At 35.7% G+C, this 16,813-nt stretch overlaps 1 protein-coding gene and 1 long non-coding RNA gene across 6 annotated transcripts in view; one reads left to right on the top strand and one right to left on the bottom strand.

Annotated features, from left to right (window-relative positions):
- The window catches only part of LOC111192521 (uncharacterized), a 35,364-nt gene that overhangs the window by 9,704 nt on the left and 8,847 nt on the right, over nucleotides 1-16,813 (top strand). For all 3 annotated transcript variants that reach the window (XR_007424750.1, XR_007424748.1, XR_007424751.1), the window contains exons 3-5: nucleotides 1,324-1,474; nucleotides 12,679-12,784; nucleotides 16,245-16,552. This is a non-coding gene — a long non-coding RNA (uncharacterized LOC111192521). The remainder of the gene's footprint in view (nucleotides 1-1,323; nucleotides 1,475-12,678; nucleotides 12,785-16,244; nucleotides 16,553-16,813) is intronic.
- The window catches only part of p3h2 (prolyl 3-hydroxylase 2), a 63,948-nt gene continuing 61,879 nt past the window's right edge, over nucleotides 14,745-16,813 (bottom strand). For all 3 annotated transcript variants that reach the window (XM_049465376.1, XM_049465377.1, XM_049465378.1), the window contains 3 exons: nucleotides 16,623-16,698; nucleotides 16,400-16,540; nucleotides 14,745-15,647 (listed from right to left, as the gene is read on the bottom strand). In XM_049465376.1, the coding sequence (XP_049321333.1) occupies nucleotides 15,558-15,647; nucleotides 16,400-16,540; nucleotides 16,623-16,698 (307 nt within the window). In that variant the 3' untranslated portion in view covers nucleotides 14,745-15,557. The remainder of the gene's footprint in view (nucleotides 15,648-16,399; nucleotides 16,541-16,622; nucleotides 16,699-16,813) is intronic.

Here is a 16,813-nt window from a genome sequence, read left to right as displayed (position 1 = left end):
CATTTTTTCACATATTTCAACATATTTGAGCAAATTATAGTTTTATAATTACAGACTGTAGTCCTTCTGTTTCACTGCATACTTTATTATCCTCCTTTTACCCTGTTCTTCAATTATCAGGACCCCACATAACCACCACAGAACAGCTGCTATTTGGGTGGTGGCTCATTCTCAGAGCTACAGTGACATAGTGGTGGTGTGTTAGTAGTGTGTGTTGTGTGTCTTATCCATCCTTATGTCAGCACAGCAGTGCTGCTGGAGTTTTTAAGCACCTTAGTGTCTGTGCTGGCCTGAGAATAGTCCTGTTGGCAGTGTCCTGTGGGCCAAATAATACCTTCTGTAGTGGCCATGTGAGGTCCTGACCACTGAAGAATGGATGGAGGATAATACACTATACAGTAAAATAGAAATACTACAGCCTGTAATTATAGAACTACAAAGTGCTTATATATGATCAGTGGAGTTGAAAAAATAATAATGGATGTAGAAACAATTAGGTACATAATGTTATGATTAATTAATGTGTATATACAATTCACATGGAATTTAAGGCCAACTACTCAGCACTGAAAGGAATGTTACCTTACTGCAGCTGAGAGATCCTCAAATCTTCTCACAAGAGGGCGCTGTGAGAGAGCGTTCTGCTTGTGAGGCTTTGTAAACATCTGCTGCTTCTCTGTTACTTATTATTTAATCACACTTGTGAAAGAGATCTGTTGTTGTTTTTTGTTATGAGAATAAAGAACTGTGAGGTTAATTGTAGGACCAGATCCAGGAAGTGTAACAGACACAATATAAAACATGACCCTGGTTTATAGCTATATTTCTAAAACTAATTACTACATGACTATTACTAACCTAAACAGGGAAACATTGTATATATTTTTTATATGCTCATGAAAAAAAATACATTTAACCTAATTTTTTATTACAACAGTTAGATGTATAGTTTTTTTGTTCAACCTACATTTTTTTCTTTTGACGTATGATGTTTGTCAGTTTATGCAACAAGAGTTTCAGTTCCTTTATTACACAACCAGTTCTATTTACAATTAAAAAGGCTGTTTTGTTGTTGGGCCCTTAAGACTGAGACTGGACATTCCATTGTTGTATTCAGAGCTTTCCTATAACAGTATAACACAGACCTTAGAAATGCATACATGATTTGGAAAATGCTTCTTGTGGGTGTGAATAACTTGATTCTTAACTTGATTGAGTAACTTGATAAAACTCATTATTATTATTATTATGATTTTTCACAAGCCTATCATAATAGTGACATATATAATTTAAATGTGTATTGTGTGTTTTTCTTTTCTTCAGTCTACTCATGGTGCTGCACTCCTGCACCTCCCAGTGGCCTGCTCGATTATGCTTCAATCTCAAGCTTGCCAGACATCTGTGTGTGAAGATGGCCTTGAAAAGTCATCAAGAGTTTAGGCGAAAAAGAAGAGTGCTTGTGCGTCGCTTGCAGGTAGGACAATGTTTTAAGTAATCAATCAGTGCATGAGACTAGAAATCTTTCTCAGAGGTGTTGAGTAATTATGTACTTATTTTTCCTTATTTACGTCTAAATTTTATTTTATTTACATTTTCTGGCTGTTCTTGGTACTTTCTACTCCTTCCATTTTGAAAATCGCCTCGTTACTCCTTATATTTAATTCTAGCTGTTTATCATTCAATAAAAAAAAACATTCTCAAACAAACAAATATCTACATTTGGATAGAGCGAATCTGATTGTGTTGGATAAAAGGTATAGAAATGTAACATTCCAACAGCCTATTGGTTTATACTTAAATAATTTCACCTGCACGTTATGTCACACTCCAGCAAGAACATAGCAGATGTATGTAGCCTAGTATGAACAACATTTGTGGAATTACAGTTAATCACAATTTTTTTTTTTCTGTATTTCTGTTTATTAGTTACATTCAACTAAAGGTCACTTTACAACCTAAACATGTTACTTCACATTACATTTACTGTTGTTAGACTCAATTATGCGTGCAATGGCTGAAATATATACATATATGACAAAAACTGATCAGTTGTCAATTCTGTTGTATGCCTACATTTACTCCGCTTACGTAAATAACTCAGCAGCGTTGTGTTGTTGGCATAATGCTGATATTAAATGATAAAATTAAATGAAACATAAGGCTGTGATGGCTAGACCTAATACTGGAATAATTTGTACTGTGTTTACAAAGTGGCATGTGGGTCTCGTATACGTCTATAAAACACATCACATATAATCAAAAGAGCAGAACAAGCTTAGGTTTAAATTTTCAGGGGAAAAAAAACAATTATTTTAAGTTTTCCATTTTCATGCTGTGTGCTGAGCAGTCCTTCTTTGCATATGTCCTAGTATTCTTAAAAAGGTGTCTTTTAGGAACACACACACAAACGCACATTATATATAAAAAAAAGTCACTTCACTAAAATAAAGGTCTGAAAATAGAAAAAAAAAATCAAAATTGTTCTGCATTCACTCCCTGAACAAAAAATAGATACCCTGGGCTCCATGTCTAATCAAAAAGTGACATCTCCGTCTACACCTTCACAACCACAAACCACATATACCACAAATTCACATATACCATATGTTACCTGACAGATTTTTGAGAAATCGCAGCAACATTCAGTGATCATGCCTCCTGCTCTTATTGCCTGATGTTATTAAATATCTCTAATCAGCATGTAAGATTTTACACAGGGTTTACACTACTTATAACTGTTGTTTGATACAGTTGGAGGCTGTCTGGCTCTCACAGTACATATGAGCACAAAATAAAATCTGAATAGATTGTTTTTTAGGTACTTCTTTTCCTCATTCTTCATATGACAGCTGTTACTATTACCAGCACTGCAAACCCCTTAAAGCAGAGCCTGATCATATCAGCTTAGCAGACACAAAACTCAGAGCTTCAGAGGCTGTCTGGGGAAGAACAAACAAAATGATAAATGTTCTAGAATAGTATGGAAAGCCTCCACATTGCTTAAAAAATCCCATCCCCCCATCCTCTTCTTTACAAAAGATTGCAAAGTGAGACATGATTAACTTTGATGTTTAACCATCAAAATTATAATGATTTTTACCTTTATTTCTTTTATTTATGTGTGCTAATAATAAAAAACAAATTTGCCTTTAGTAGACTACATTTTGTGACATTTGTCACTACATTGTTCGATCGTTGTATGTGCTTTTTCTAAAAAAGCGATAAATACAATTTACAAACACGGCAAGAACAAGTACAATAAGCAAGAATACTTCCTTGCTGCCTGCAGTGAGGCAGTTTTACATTAAACATCTTTGTTTGTATTAGTTGTATTAGTACTTGTTATTTACAAAGTACTTATTACTAATGGTGTATTGTCTGACATCTGAACTTGATAAGTTTTATACTGACTTTGGTTGGTAGAGCCTTCTTGACCTAAAAGGTCAAAGTCCACATTAAATAAGATTTTAAAGCACCTTTGATCCGCTTGAGGCAGTATTAGGTATATTGGGGCAGGACATATTTTGGAAAAATTAGCTTCTAGGTCTAGAGCTGAGAAACCTTCCCTTAATACGACCTAGACTTAATACATGGTGCAGACCTTGACCAAGACTAAAAAATAACACAGGCAAAGAGAAAAAAAAGAATTAAACAGTATACATACCTATACAAAAGCTTTCAGTGAAAGCATGCATCTCTGAGGCATCGCAGTCTGTTAACCACAAGTTACAAGGGAAGATAAATAATTTTAAATGCCTCAATCACATAACTCATCAGTTAAATGTCAAAACGTATGTCTGGGGATGTCCTTTTTAACCTTGCAAAAATACCGTCTGCTGTCATTAATCACAGCATTTTCAATCACTATGATGAATTGATGGGTAACTTAGCTGTAGTGGATTAATTGTAATCAGTTTGTCACTTTGAGATATTAGTGATCTGTTGTAAAAGTGCAGTTAATGAAAGCATTAGATCCTGCACACACCTGCAAACCTTTAGCATCTTCTCTAACCCCTCTGCGTGTTCTCTAACCCCTCTGCGTGTTCTCTAACCCCTCTGCATGTTCTCTAACCCCTCGGCGTGTTCTCTAACCCCTCGGCGTGTTCTCTAACCCCTCTGCGTGTTCTCTAACCCCTCTGCGCGTTCTCTAACCCCTCTGAGCGTTCTCTAACCCCTCTGCACGTTCTCTAACCCCTCTGCGCGTTCTCTAAACCCTCGGCGTGTTCTCTAACCTCTCTGCGCGTTCTCTAAACCCTCGGCGCGTTCTCTAACCCCTCTGCGCGTTCTCTAACCCCTCTGCGCGTTCTCTAACCCCTCTGCGCGTTCTCTAAACCCTCGGCACGTTCTCTAAACCCTCGGCACGTTCTCTAAACCCTTAACATGTTCTTCAAACTTTCAGAATGTTCTCTAAGACTCTCCACACAGTGTTTAAAATAAGCTAGATTATGTATGAGATTTTAAACATTAAAAATATTTTGGGACAGCTTTTACTTACCAATTACATTCAATTTAGAGCCATTGCTGCTGTAGTCTTTTAATATAGGGATATCCTGTATAACCACGCAATAATACAATCCACTGTCATTAAACGTAACTTCTTTAATAGTCAGCGCCGACCACGTCTTTCCATTTTTAATCTCATAATGTTTGTCGTTATCTTCTGTCTTAGGTTGACTAGAAAAGGAATTAAAATGCCATCTTATTTTGAGGCATTCAGAATCTGTTGTGAAAGTACAGTTGATGGTAGCGTAAGATCCTGAACACACTTCAACTGTTGCCGGGACCACAGGTTTAATTTCCGAGTCCTGTATTGTGCTCCTAATCACTGCTCCCACTGTGGAAAAGAGAATAGAATATAAAATGTGAAGTTAGAAATTTAATAAGGACAGAGGAAAGTAAAATGAAAAACTTTCAAAATATACATTTATATTAGTTGTGTCGCTCTGTTAACAAATAATCAGATTAATCCCAACAATATTCTGTGATTAAATGCAGTCAAGCAAACTTGTTGCTTTAATTATTTTGGTTAGAAAACACTGATATTTGCTTTGATAAACAAGACTATTTAAGTAAAAAAAAAACAATGTTTAATAATTTTAGAGCATTTTAATAAATACACTGTTATTTAAAGATTGTAAAATGCCATTTATTGACTAATAAATAACTACAGTAAGTAACTGGTTTATTAATGGAATATGAAAAATTAAGATTTAAGAAAGATATTAAGATTTTAGAAATAAAAAAACACAACTATTTAAGGCAATGTTGACAATGTTTTAGACGGTTACTTTATGATTTCTTTCACAGTAGGACTTTTATTATGTACAAAAGAGAAACTTTTGGTTAAAATTGCCATGATCATGCTAAGTTGTAAAATGATTTTGGACTCCTGAGATGGGTTAAGCCTTTTTTTAAAATAAAATATTTGTAATCAATATTTATTCAAACTTATTTTTTGGTAAATTGAGCTCTGACTAAATGTTAGTGAAGGTTTGAGTTGGAAAATGTGTTGTCTTCTCAAGCCTCAGCGTGTTCTCCAAACTCTGTGCAAGTTCTCTAAGCCCTGTGAGTGTTCTCCAAACTCTGTGCTGGTTCTCTGAACCCTGTGCATGTTCTCTAAACCCTCTGCGCGTTCTCTAAACCCTCGGCGCGTTCTCTAAACCCTCGGCGCGTTCTCTAACCCCTCTGCGCGTTCTCTAAACCCTCGGCACGTTCTCTAAACCCTTAACATGTTCTTCAAACTTTCAGAATGTTCTCTAAGACTCTCCACACAGTGTTTAAAATAAGCTAGATTATGTATGAGATTTTAAACAAAAATATTTTGGGACAGCTTTTACTTACCAATTACATTCAATTTAGAGCCATTGCTGCTGTATTCTTTTAATATAGGGATATCCTGTATAACCTCGCAATAATACAATCCACTGTCATTAAACGTAACTTCTTTAATAGTCAGCGCCGACCACGTCTTTCCATTTTTAATCTCATAATGTTCGTCGTTATCTTCTGTCTTAGGTTGACTAGACAAGGAATTAAAATGCCATCTTATTTTGAGGCATTCAGAATCTGTTGTGAAAGTACAGTTGATGGTAGCGTAAGATCCTGAACACACTTCAACTGTTGCCGGGACCACAGGTTTAATTTCCGAGTCCTGTATTGTGCTCCTAATCACTGCTCCCACTGTGGAAAAGAGAATAGAATATAAAATGTGAAGTTAGAAATTTAATAAGGACAGAGGAAAGTAAAATTAAAAACTTTCAAAATATACATTTATATTAGTTGTGTCGCTCTGTTAACAAATAATCAGATTAATCCCAACAATATTCTGTGATTAAATGCAGTCAAGCAAACTTGTTGCTTTAATTATTTTGGTTAGAAAACACTGATATTTGCTTTGATAAACAAGACTATTTAAGTAAAAAAAAAAAACAATGTTTAATAATTTTAGAGTATTTTAATAAATACACTGTTATTTAAAGATTGTAAAATGCCATTTATTGACTAATAAATAACTACAGTAAGTAACTGGTTTATTAATGGAATATGAAAAATTAAGATTTAAGAAAGATATTAAGATTTTAGAAATAAAAAAACACAACTATTTAAGGCAATGAACACAATGTTGACAATGTTTTAGACGGTTACTTTATGATTTCTTTCACAGTAGGACTTTTATTATGTACAAAAGAGAAACTTTTGGTTAAAATTGCCATGATCATGCTAAGTTGTAAAATGATTTTGGACTCCTGAGATGGGTTAAGCCTTTTTTTAAAATAAAATATTTGTAATCAATATTTATTCAAACTTATTTTTTGGTAAATTGAGCTCTGACTAAATGTTAGTGAAGGTTTGAGTTGGAAAATGTGTTGTCTTCTCAAGCCTCAGCGTGTTCTCCAAACTCTGTGCTGGTTCTCTAAGCCCTGTGAGTGTTCTCCAAACTCTGTGCTGGTTCGTTTTCTGAACCCTGTGTGCGTTTTCTGAACCCTGTGTGCGTTCTCTGAACCCTGTGTGCGTTCTCTGAACCCTGTGTGCGTTTTCTGAACCCTGTGTGCGTTCTCTGAACCCTGTGTGCGTTCTCTAAACCCTGTGCGAATCCTTTGAACACTGTGCGTGTTCTTCAAATTCTGTGCATGTTCTCTAAACCCTGTGTGTGCTTTCTAGACACTGTGCAAGTCCTCTAAACCCTGTGCAAGTCCTCTAAACCCTGTGTGCGTTCTCTAAACCCTGTGTGCGTTCTCTAAACCCTGGGCGTGTTCCATAAACTGTGTGCGTGTTCTCTAAACCCTCACTGCATTCTCTAAGACTCTTTTCACCGTTTTAATATAAAATATGATGGATTAGAGATTTTAGACATTAATCTAAGTACATTTTGGGACATCTTTTACTTACCGATTACATTTAATAGAGATCCATTGCTGTAGTAGTCTTTTAAGCTAGGGATGTCCTGTGTAACCACACAATAGTACAATCCACTGTCATTAAACGTAACTTCTTTAATAGTCAGCGCCGACCATGTCTTTTCATTTTTAAGATCATAATGCTCGTCGTTGTGATCTATCTTAGATTCACTAGACAAGGAATTAAAATGCCATCTTATTTTGAGGCCTTCAGAATCTGTTGTGAAAGTACAGTTGATGGTAGCGTTAGATCCTGAACACACTTCAACTGTTGCTGGGATCACAGGTTTAATTTCTGAGTCCTGGATTGTGCTTCTAATTACTGCTCCCACTGTGGAAAAGAGAATAGAATATAAAATGTGAAGTAAGAAATTAATAAGGACAGAGGGAAATAATTTAAAAGCCAGTAAATAAAAAGGAAACGTAAGGTTAGAAATATACATTCAACCTTTTAAATAATCAGATTAATCACAACAATATTTTGTAATTATTATTTTAATTATTTTAATATTTGCTTTGATAAACAAGGCATTTGCATTAACAATGTTAAATAATGTTAGAATATTTTAATAAATACACTGTATTAAAATATTGTAGTTATTCATTTTTCAATAAATGCCATTTTTCTAAATGCCGTATTAATGGAATAAGAACATTTAAAGGTAGTTTATAACAAAACTAATCAAGGGGATATACACAATGTTGACTAAGTTTAAAAATTTTCATTCTATGTAAAATAATTTTGGGATGGATTAAACTGATTGTATCATAAATATTTTTTTTTACGCAATATTTATTTTGACACTTATTTTTTAATAAGTTGAGCACTTATTAAAGATTAGTTCTAGTTTGAATGGTAAATCATTTTGCTAATCATTCACAGTAACTGTCATATATATATATAAAGCATTTGAGCCAAAGATCTTAAATAAACCACATTATGTTTGCGCAGTGTATGATGTGTCTGACCTGTAAAAATCAGCAGAAAGATCCTTTTGCACAACCCGTCCATTCCCTGTCTGAGAGAAGCTGCTCTGATCAAAGAAATTAGCTAAAACTCCAGTGCCAGTGAAGTACAGGTCTTGAGGAGCTGCAGCTACAAGAATGAAAGTAAACTGATGCAATATCATAAGATCTTCTAACCAAAGGGTACTGCATGGGGCCCCCGGTCAGGGAGGGCTGCTCATAGGTTGACACATTTTAAAACTAGTGCATTGACAATGTGCAACGTTCACAGTGACAGAAGGAGAGACCTGCCATGCCTAAAGGGGCCTGCCAGACTCTACTCCTTCCTGTTGCTAGTGGCATGCATGAAAAATTAAAAAGTTTAGGTATGCTTACAGTCAAAGCCTTTCTCAAGAGATCTAACAGCAATATGTTAATACACAAGTCAAAGTTGGGTTTAACTGAACTGAATTGCAGCAGTAGTAGAAGTCGTAGTTTTATTTATTATTATTACTATTATTATTTTTATTTAATATTTTTCCCCATTTTCTCCCAAATTTACACGGCCAATTACCCAACCCAATTATTAGGACTCCTCTTATCACTAGTGATGCCCCAACTCCAGGAGGGTAAAGATTAGCACATGCCTCCTCCGATAAATGTGAAGTCAGCCACTGCCTCTTTTTAAATTGCTGCTGATGTAGAGCATCACAGTGCGCACGGAGGAAAGTGCAGTGACTCGGTTCTGATACATCAGCTCACAGACGCCTTGTGCTCCGGACAATTAATGTGGGGAGAGAAGCCATCTCTCAGAGCTCCGGTAGCCAATGACAAGCTACATGAACAGGATTCGAACCTGCAGCGTTAAGCCCGCTGGACCACTCGAACCCCCAGTTTTATTTATTTTTTATTGAAAGTCTTTGGCTTTTGACATGTCAGACAGTGGAATTAGGCTATATTCCGGCAAAATCTGTTCAGTTAAAATCTATTACTTCTGTCTCCACATGTTGCGGTCAGTTCACTGATCTTAAGCTAGACCTAACTGCCTTTCCCTGCAGTAAAAGAGAAGGTATAATGTCCTTAAAAAGCATACCTGACAAAGATGCTCTCATTAGCTATTATTTATTTGTTATTGCATATAAGCACATCATTCAAATTATGAAAAGCCTGAGCGCAATCTGTGAAATTGTTTGCTCAATATAAGAAAGTGTGCACAAGCTGCAAAATCGTTTTATACATAAAAAAAAAATGTGCACAAATTGCAAATTGTTTGTACAGTAACAAAAATGTGAGCACAAAGTGACACGCACAAATGTGATGATTCACGTTTCATTATTTATATATTTTTTTTCTCCAAGGCACAATCCCTTCTGTGCTCCAAAGACTCATGCTTGGTCGTACCTGAGAACACAGCTAAAAGGGGAAGTGACTGATCCAGAGTCAGTAAAATGTTGATATTTGATCCAGAGGCAGTAAAATGTTGATATTTAGAGGAGTCACAGGGTTATGAAAGTAAACTGAGACACGCCAATATCATAAAATCTGCATATCTTGTGTGAATGCTTGTTAGCCTGCTGCAAGCTGGTCTGTGGGCTTGTTTCTGAGAAGTCAGTTAGCTAAGCATGTTCCTGTGTGGTCAAATTCAAGACCCTGAGGTGAAACAGCAAAGGACTTCAAGAGAAGTCATTGCACAACAAAATGCATGCATGCATCTTTCAGTAATCACCACAAACTATGGGCAGTTTAATTACGTTTTACAAAATGTATTATATATCAGTGTTTCCTCTAAAACAAAAAACAGCATAGCAATTACCAGTAAGAATAAGGATTTTTGGTTTTAAATACTGATACACGGGCAAACTATCGTCACATCAACTACATCAACTACAGACCAGCATACACTTTATAAGGCTGATTTGCTGGCACATCACTAGCACATCCTAAAGCAGCTGGCAAACCAATCTGGCATATTGTAAAACACTGGCACACCAACTGGAACGTGCTAAAACATTGCCACACCCTAAAGTATCTAGCAAACTACCTGGCATGTCCTAAAGCAGCCAGCACATCAAACAACTTACTAGTCAGATCATCAAAAAGCTGCTGATATATCATCTGACACACAAATCAGCATATTCAAATTACCCAGCACATCAACAAGCACACACATTTGCAAATTCTTCAGCTGCTGGCACACCAACTAGCACATCCTGAAGCACCCCTTTTATGAATTTTTGTTTATCTACAACACTTATTCAGGGGTACACTGGCAGTGTAGTGTTTCATTGTTTATTTGGCAGTTAGTTTAAGTGGACATGCAGTGAATTAGGTATATATTTAGGACACCCATTGAAAACCATTGTTGCATTCTTCCATATGTATTCCAAAGCAATAATTTAGATTTGTAGAATTATTTGTTGTTTGCATGGTACTTGTGTTATTAATAGTCATGTCTAATATAACACAAGTGGACATGACTGAAAACATTTAATGTTTTCTTCCGCTGTAGTGCTTATAAAGCCAGCTTTAGACAACGACTGTGACCAAAATGGCTCCCTACTCCCTCATTAGTGTTGCGCTATATAGGGAGACACTATGTAGTTCACTAAGTAGTGGTGAAATCAGGAGTGAATTCGGACACTGTCTTGTCATTATTAAGCACCTGTCACATAAACACACACACATGTAAGGGGGTTGAGCCGTGTTGAAAACTCCAGAAACCCTCAAACTGAGCTCTGAATTAAAGTTAGTGAAGCTATGAACTGATCATGAAGTAATTTATCTGACTGTTATATTTATACTGTTCATAAATATAATCCTCACATTTATGGACTACATGGAGCTAACCTTGCAGAGACAGAACTAGTCCTGCTGATGGAAATTTGAATAAGCAGTGTTTGTGTTAATTATGTGACCTGTATAAGTATTTTCTTCTTTATTTGCCTGTAAGCTAATTTTCTTTGGTCTGTGTGTCCTATCATACAGTGCTCAAAACACACATAATACAAACATGCAGATAAATATAATTTTGTGTAATTGGTGATATTTAAGGTATTTCATTTAGGGATCATGTTGGAATAAACCCTGTAATATTATTGATATGCTGAACATAAGCAGTTTGGGCAGTTTTTTCTGCATTTTGGCGGATTTGAAACGCTTTTTTCGAATGAATTGGTTTTATCTGAATCCCACTGTAACAATCTGGCATCCCTGATGGCTCGCTAAACGCTAAGTTTGTTTGCCTTTCTGTTGCTTAGTACCGAGACTCGCAATGCATTCTGGGACACATTCAGCTCCTGTAGTAAACAGCCATGGGTACTATAAATCCTGGTGCATTATGGGAGTTTATAGTGTCCTCAAAATCACATACCAATTCCACTTTACGATTCGGACACTTGGAGAAAAGCCGACGTACTCAATAGTGCCCTAAATAGTAAATAGGTAGCTATTTTGGTCACGGCTGTAGTATGCCAGAGCTGAAGCTCTCTGAAATGTTGTGTAGAGAATTTGAGTTGTGAACAATGTGCAAATGGCAGTCATGTGCACTAACCTCTGAAAATGATGCAATACAGAAGATAATGTTAATAAAGTAATGTACAGTATTGTAGGGTTTGTGGCAGATGACGACTAGAGATAAACCAACGCATTGACTCAAAACACACATTTGATTTGAGACTCAATCAAATTAAAAAAGTGACTTAACCTTCACTGACTTGGAGCTTAAAGACTCGAAAAGATCTGTAAAAATGGGCGCATGCTGGATGTAACGTCTTTAATATAAACACATTGTCCGTTATCAGCCATTGACAGGTGACGCACAACGGGTGAGATTCCTTTTGTGTTAAACTCCATTCTGAAGATATTCTGCAGTCAGGCTGTTCCACAGTCAGCAGGTTTTGTTCACTTTTCTTTATAATTGTAGGCTAATGTTGTGTGTGTGTGTGTGTGTGTGTGTGGCCGTTTTCTAAGGTAGTTAATGCTAACCCCCAACATCTCACCAACATGCTGTTTGGGTTGTTTATTCAGGCTTGTGCACAGACACCCAGACAGGACAACAACTAGTTCATCTGTAATCTGCTCTCTGTAAACAGCAGAATATCTCAGTCCACTTTTAACTGTACTTTACTTTAAGACAATAAGATGTTTCATTATCCTGACACTGTTTATTTATTATTATTAACAGTATTTTACTGGACAGTTAAAGTATTTAGAACTTTAAATATACCTACAAATCTTATTTTCTCTGTTATAAATTAGTAGGTTAATATTTTTATGTTATTATTTGGTGAGTTCACAAAGACTTGAAGTTTAAGACTTTTTTCCCCAATCTGAGTAGAAATGGATAAACCAAACAGGAACCTGAACTTCAGCATGCGAGCAGCCGAGTACTGTTAAACTTAGGGGAATGGACCACACAGGGAGCGAGAACCTCATTCCTGCAAGTTGGTACTTTAACATTATATACAAAAGTTTTTATTGTTTTTGCTAAGGTTTTTCTTCTTCTTCTTCTTCTTCTTATTATTATTATTATTCTTTTTCTCCTGTAAAAACAGTTGTGCAGCCTAAACCGTAAGTCATAGAGAAATGAAACTTGGTAGGTAGATGTAGGATCAGTGCATCTCGGTGGACAACAAAAATGGCACCGATTGGTCAAGTGGTGGCGCTATAAACAAGGAAATTCATTTTTCACAATTTTCTCAATAACTCAAAAACCATAAGACCTACATTCAAAATTCTTTTTTTTGATGGATTCCTTGGGTCAATACCAACAACTTTCCAATTTGGACCATGCACTTCCGTCTATATAGATTTTGTGCTAATTTGCATAATATGCAAAACCTACTTTTGCAAACTAGTCCTAGGAATTTTGACCAATCCTGGCATGTTTGGTATCAAAACACTCGTGAGAGCATGCGCTTCAATATTCCTTAAGAAAAAGTTGACATATGTAAACAATATGGCCGCCATATGCAAATTAGTCCTTCCGGATATATGCCCCATTCACTTCAAGAGGTAAATTTGGAGCACTGTTTCTCAGCAACCGTGCAACCTAGCAAGTTGAAACTTTGCATGCAGAATCTATCATACAGCCTCTAAAGGATGTTCAAAGGGCAACTTAATCAATCAACATGGCTGAACACCATCAGCCAATCAGCATTCAGCAGACATTTTGGCAGGCTGAATGTTGCCCAATCTGGATGATATTTGGCAGTTATGTTCAGGTGGAGACACTGTAGTGACCTGCAAAGTGCTGAAACAATCCGCCCACTGGGGGGCGCTGTTCCAAAAAAACGAGTATATGTCAATCATGCTGTACTATTTTGACATCTAATTGTTTTTGCCATATTTAGTACAGTGGCTCTGACAAATTTCTCAACACAACTATGTTTAAAAAGTGCTTTGTTCATTCATAATTGCTAATTGTTTGAAAATAGCTATATTGAAACTACTCTCTGGATATTTGGCCTATCACCTCCATTTCAGTCTTGCTGCACACTGTAGAGTCTCTAGGTAAATGTTCATTAAAAACATTTGTGAAAATTTCACATACAATACTCTCCAGGCATCAAGCAATCTGTGCGTCCTTGGAATTTCTAACCTAAATTGCTGTAACTCTGCAGTATTTGCTGTAATCTCACAATGTTAAAGACCTCTGTACAATATCACTCTGATGAAGCGCCATTTAATACAGAACTAGATTTATAATAACTTCGTAATTACATGTCATATCAGAACATTCACTCCTTTGTGTTAATTTAAACTTGTTTGGTCAAACATTTCAGCTTGTTCTGCAAAGGTTCAAAGGTCAATCTGAATACCACTTTGTGAACATTCTGGTTGAAGCCACCTGATCAATACCAATAACATGTAGACACCTTTTGACTAGTTCTAACTCACTTAATGAATATCCTACAAAGTTCACTAGATTTACATGTGAATTTAAGCACTGATCAGGTTGAAAGGCCTCTGCTCAACATTAATAACAGGTGAAAAACTTGATAATTTCTAAATGTGACAGGGCATCTCCAATCATATTAGACCTTCTTACACATCACCATTCAATGCTCCAGTAGGCACCATTGTGCAAGTTGGTGCTTGAACCCGATGATTGCCGCTTGCGGCTATATTTTTATTTTGTTTTTAAATGGTTGAGTCTATTGCTGTGGATTTTATACTGTTAATCCTTTGGATCATTACGTTTAGATTTATGAGTCGGCTCATGTGTGAGATTCAAGTAGTCAATCCAGGCACAGTTTTTATTTTATTTGCAAATTAGAAAACAGACATTATAATGGTGAATAAAAAACTGATATAAGCAAAGACACTGACACTGAACTCAAATAATTAGATCAGCTTTGTAAGATTGTAAATGAAATCCAAAATAAATTGGACACAGAGACACATAGTTAATATTTTTTAATTAAAAAACAAAAGTCGTTACAAATCTGTTTTGCATTAAGTAAAGCATAAATAGTTGTAACATTAAATATCAATGACAAAGGTGGCCATCCTTCATAAACCCTTTGAAATGCTGTCTTAAATAGAACAGTACCAATAGCAACCACACAGATTATGTTCAGATTTGAAAAGAAAGGACTGTTTTATGCCATAGATAATTTAAAATTCCTTGAAACAGGAATAAATAACATCTTTTATTAAAAAAGGATTTTACATTAAATGCTGACACTTATTTGGTGGAGTGTTTGTGATCAGGACAGACCATAATAATGAGTCAGTACTGCTGTAAACAAAATATCTAGTCTCTCAAAAAAAAAACTAAACTGATATCCTGAAAAACAAAGAAAATGAACAAAAACAGTTAGCAGTGCTTTATATAATGAGGGTTGAAGATAACATTACCTTAAAATAAATTACATATAAAAGCACATACAGTAAGCTCACAATCCTGAAAATGCCCATAGTCAGCATCTGACTTGGATTTAATCTGTATAGTAAATCTTTTATAATAAAATACTAAAAATCTCCAATTTTGTAACAGTGACATCCATTCTGCTCTAGAAGCTTAAAGATTCTCCTGTTTAATTTCCAAAGAAACACAGTTTTGACCTGTTATACTGACCACACTGCTCATCGTGGTGATGGAAAAGAAAAAATATATATTTTAATTTCAAACAGTACAAAAATAAACCTGTTCTGATGAAATAAATAGGAACTGCTCTGAATTAAAGGCTTCCTGTCCAACTGGATCTTGGACTATAATTCATCTTTGGGGTTTATTTGACCTTGATTCCAGTGATGCTGGTTGTCGAGGGCTTGAACCACTTCATCCGCTTGTAGCCTCTCCTGCAATTCAGTTAAACACAGTTCAGTTAATCTAATGAAAACTATTGGGTTTTCATTTTATTTTTCAATTTAACAAGAAAGGGAAGTGCTCTAGGGCTGGGAGGTTAATCAGATTAATTTGGTTAATCAAAATCCTGTTTTAATGCGATTTTCGAAACATTTAAGACATTTGCGTCTGTTAGAAACCTGTGTAAAAAAAAAAACAACAACATTGACATTTAATATTTTCCACTTTCCTTAACCGTGTTTGATATAAAAGCTGCATGTAAGATTAAAGGTGGCTGCTTACTATTTGTAAAAAAGAAATGTATAATCACTTTAAATGGTGCTGTCTGCTTACAAATATAATAAATAATAGATAATAATAAATAATAATAAAACAATGACGTTGTAATCAATGTTGTCTAGCTCTAGGTGTTCTAGGGGACCTGGTTGTTGCATGACACCAAATAAACCACATTATACAAAGACACAAGCATTACCAAAAGGGATTAATAAATGGTAAAACCATAAATAAAAAAAATACAAATTTATACTGATGTTGGTAATATTAATGGAGCAGTAAGCATAACATTTTCCTTCTTTTTTTTTTTTTAGGCCTGTGCCCAGAAACAGCAAAAGGATTATGTTTACATTTAGAGTATGTTGATGCCACTGAGAACATCAGGCTACAGGCTAACCAGTCAGAAACTGTTCTGAGGATTCCTATGAACATGACATTCCTCTGAATCAAGTTTCTGTGGAAGACTTACCATTTCCCTGTAAAGAGGATCCATAGTGAACCAGAGCGCTACAGCACATCTCTGCCCTCTAGTGACAGCTCGCACACCATGCGGGTTCTCACCACCCGAGGAGAAACCCACCATCCTCCCACACCGCGGCTTTATAGATGCCTGTAAGAAAAGGTAAGACTGTAACACAAGAACACCAATGTCAATTTTGTGGAGGTTTGTACAATCAGAGTAACTTTCCTACCGTAATGGTTTTGGCGTCCATTTCAGTGAATATAAACTCTCCTCCTTCAAAATCTCCATTAAGGTACAGCAGTGCACTGAAAGACAAATGAAAGTTTTTTTTTTTTTATATTCATAAGCATAAATGGAAAAGTATAAATGCAAATATAAAATAATACAAAATGCAGGTCCTTATATAAATTAATCAATTAT

This window comes from Astyanax mexicanus, chromosome 16 (genome assembly GCF_023375975.1).
Source record: "Astyanax mexicanus isolate ESR-SI-001 chromosome 16, AstMex3_surface, whole genome shotgun sequence".
In the NCBI taxonomy this organism is placed as follows: Eukaryota; Metazoa; Chordata; class Actinopteri; order Characiformes; family Acestrorhamphidae; genus Astyanax; species Astyanax mexicanus.
This window is presented reverse-complemented; position numbering and strand designations above follow the sequence as displayed.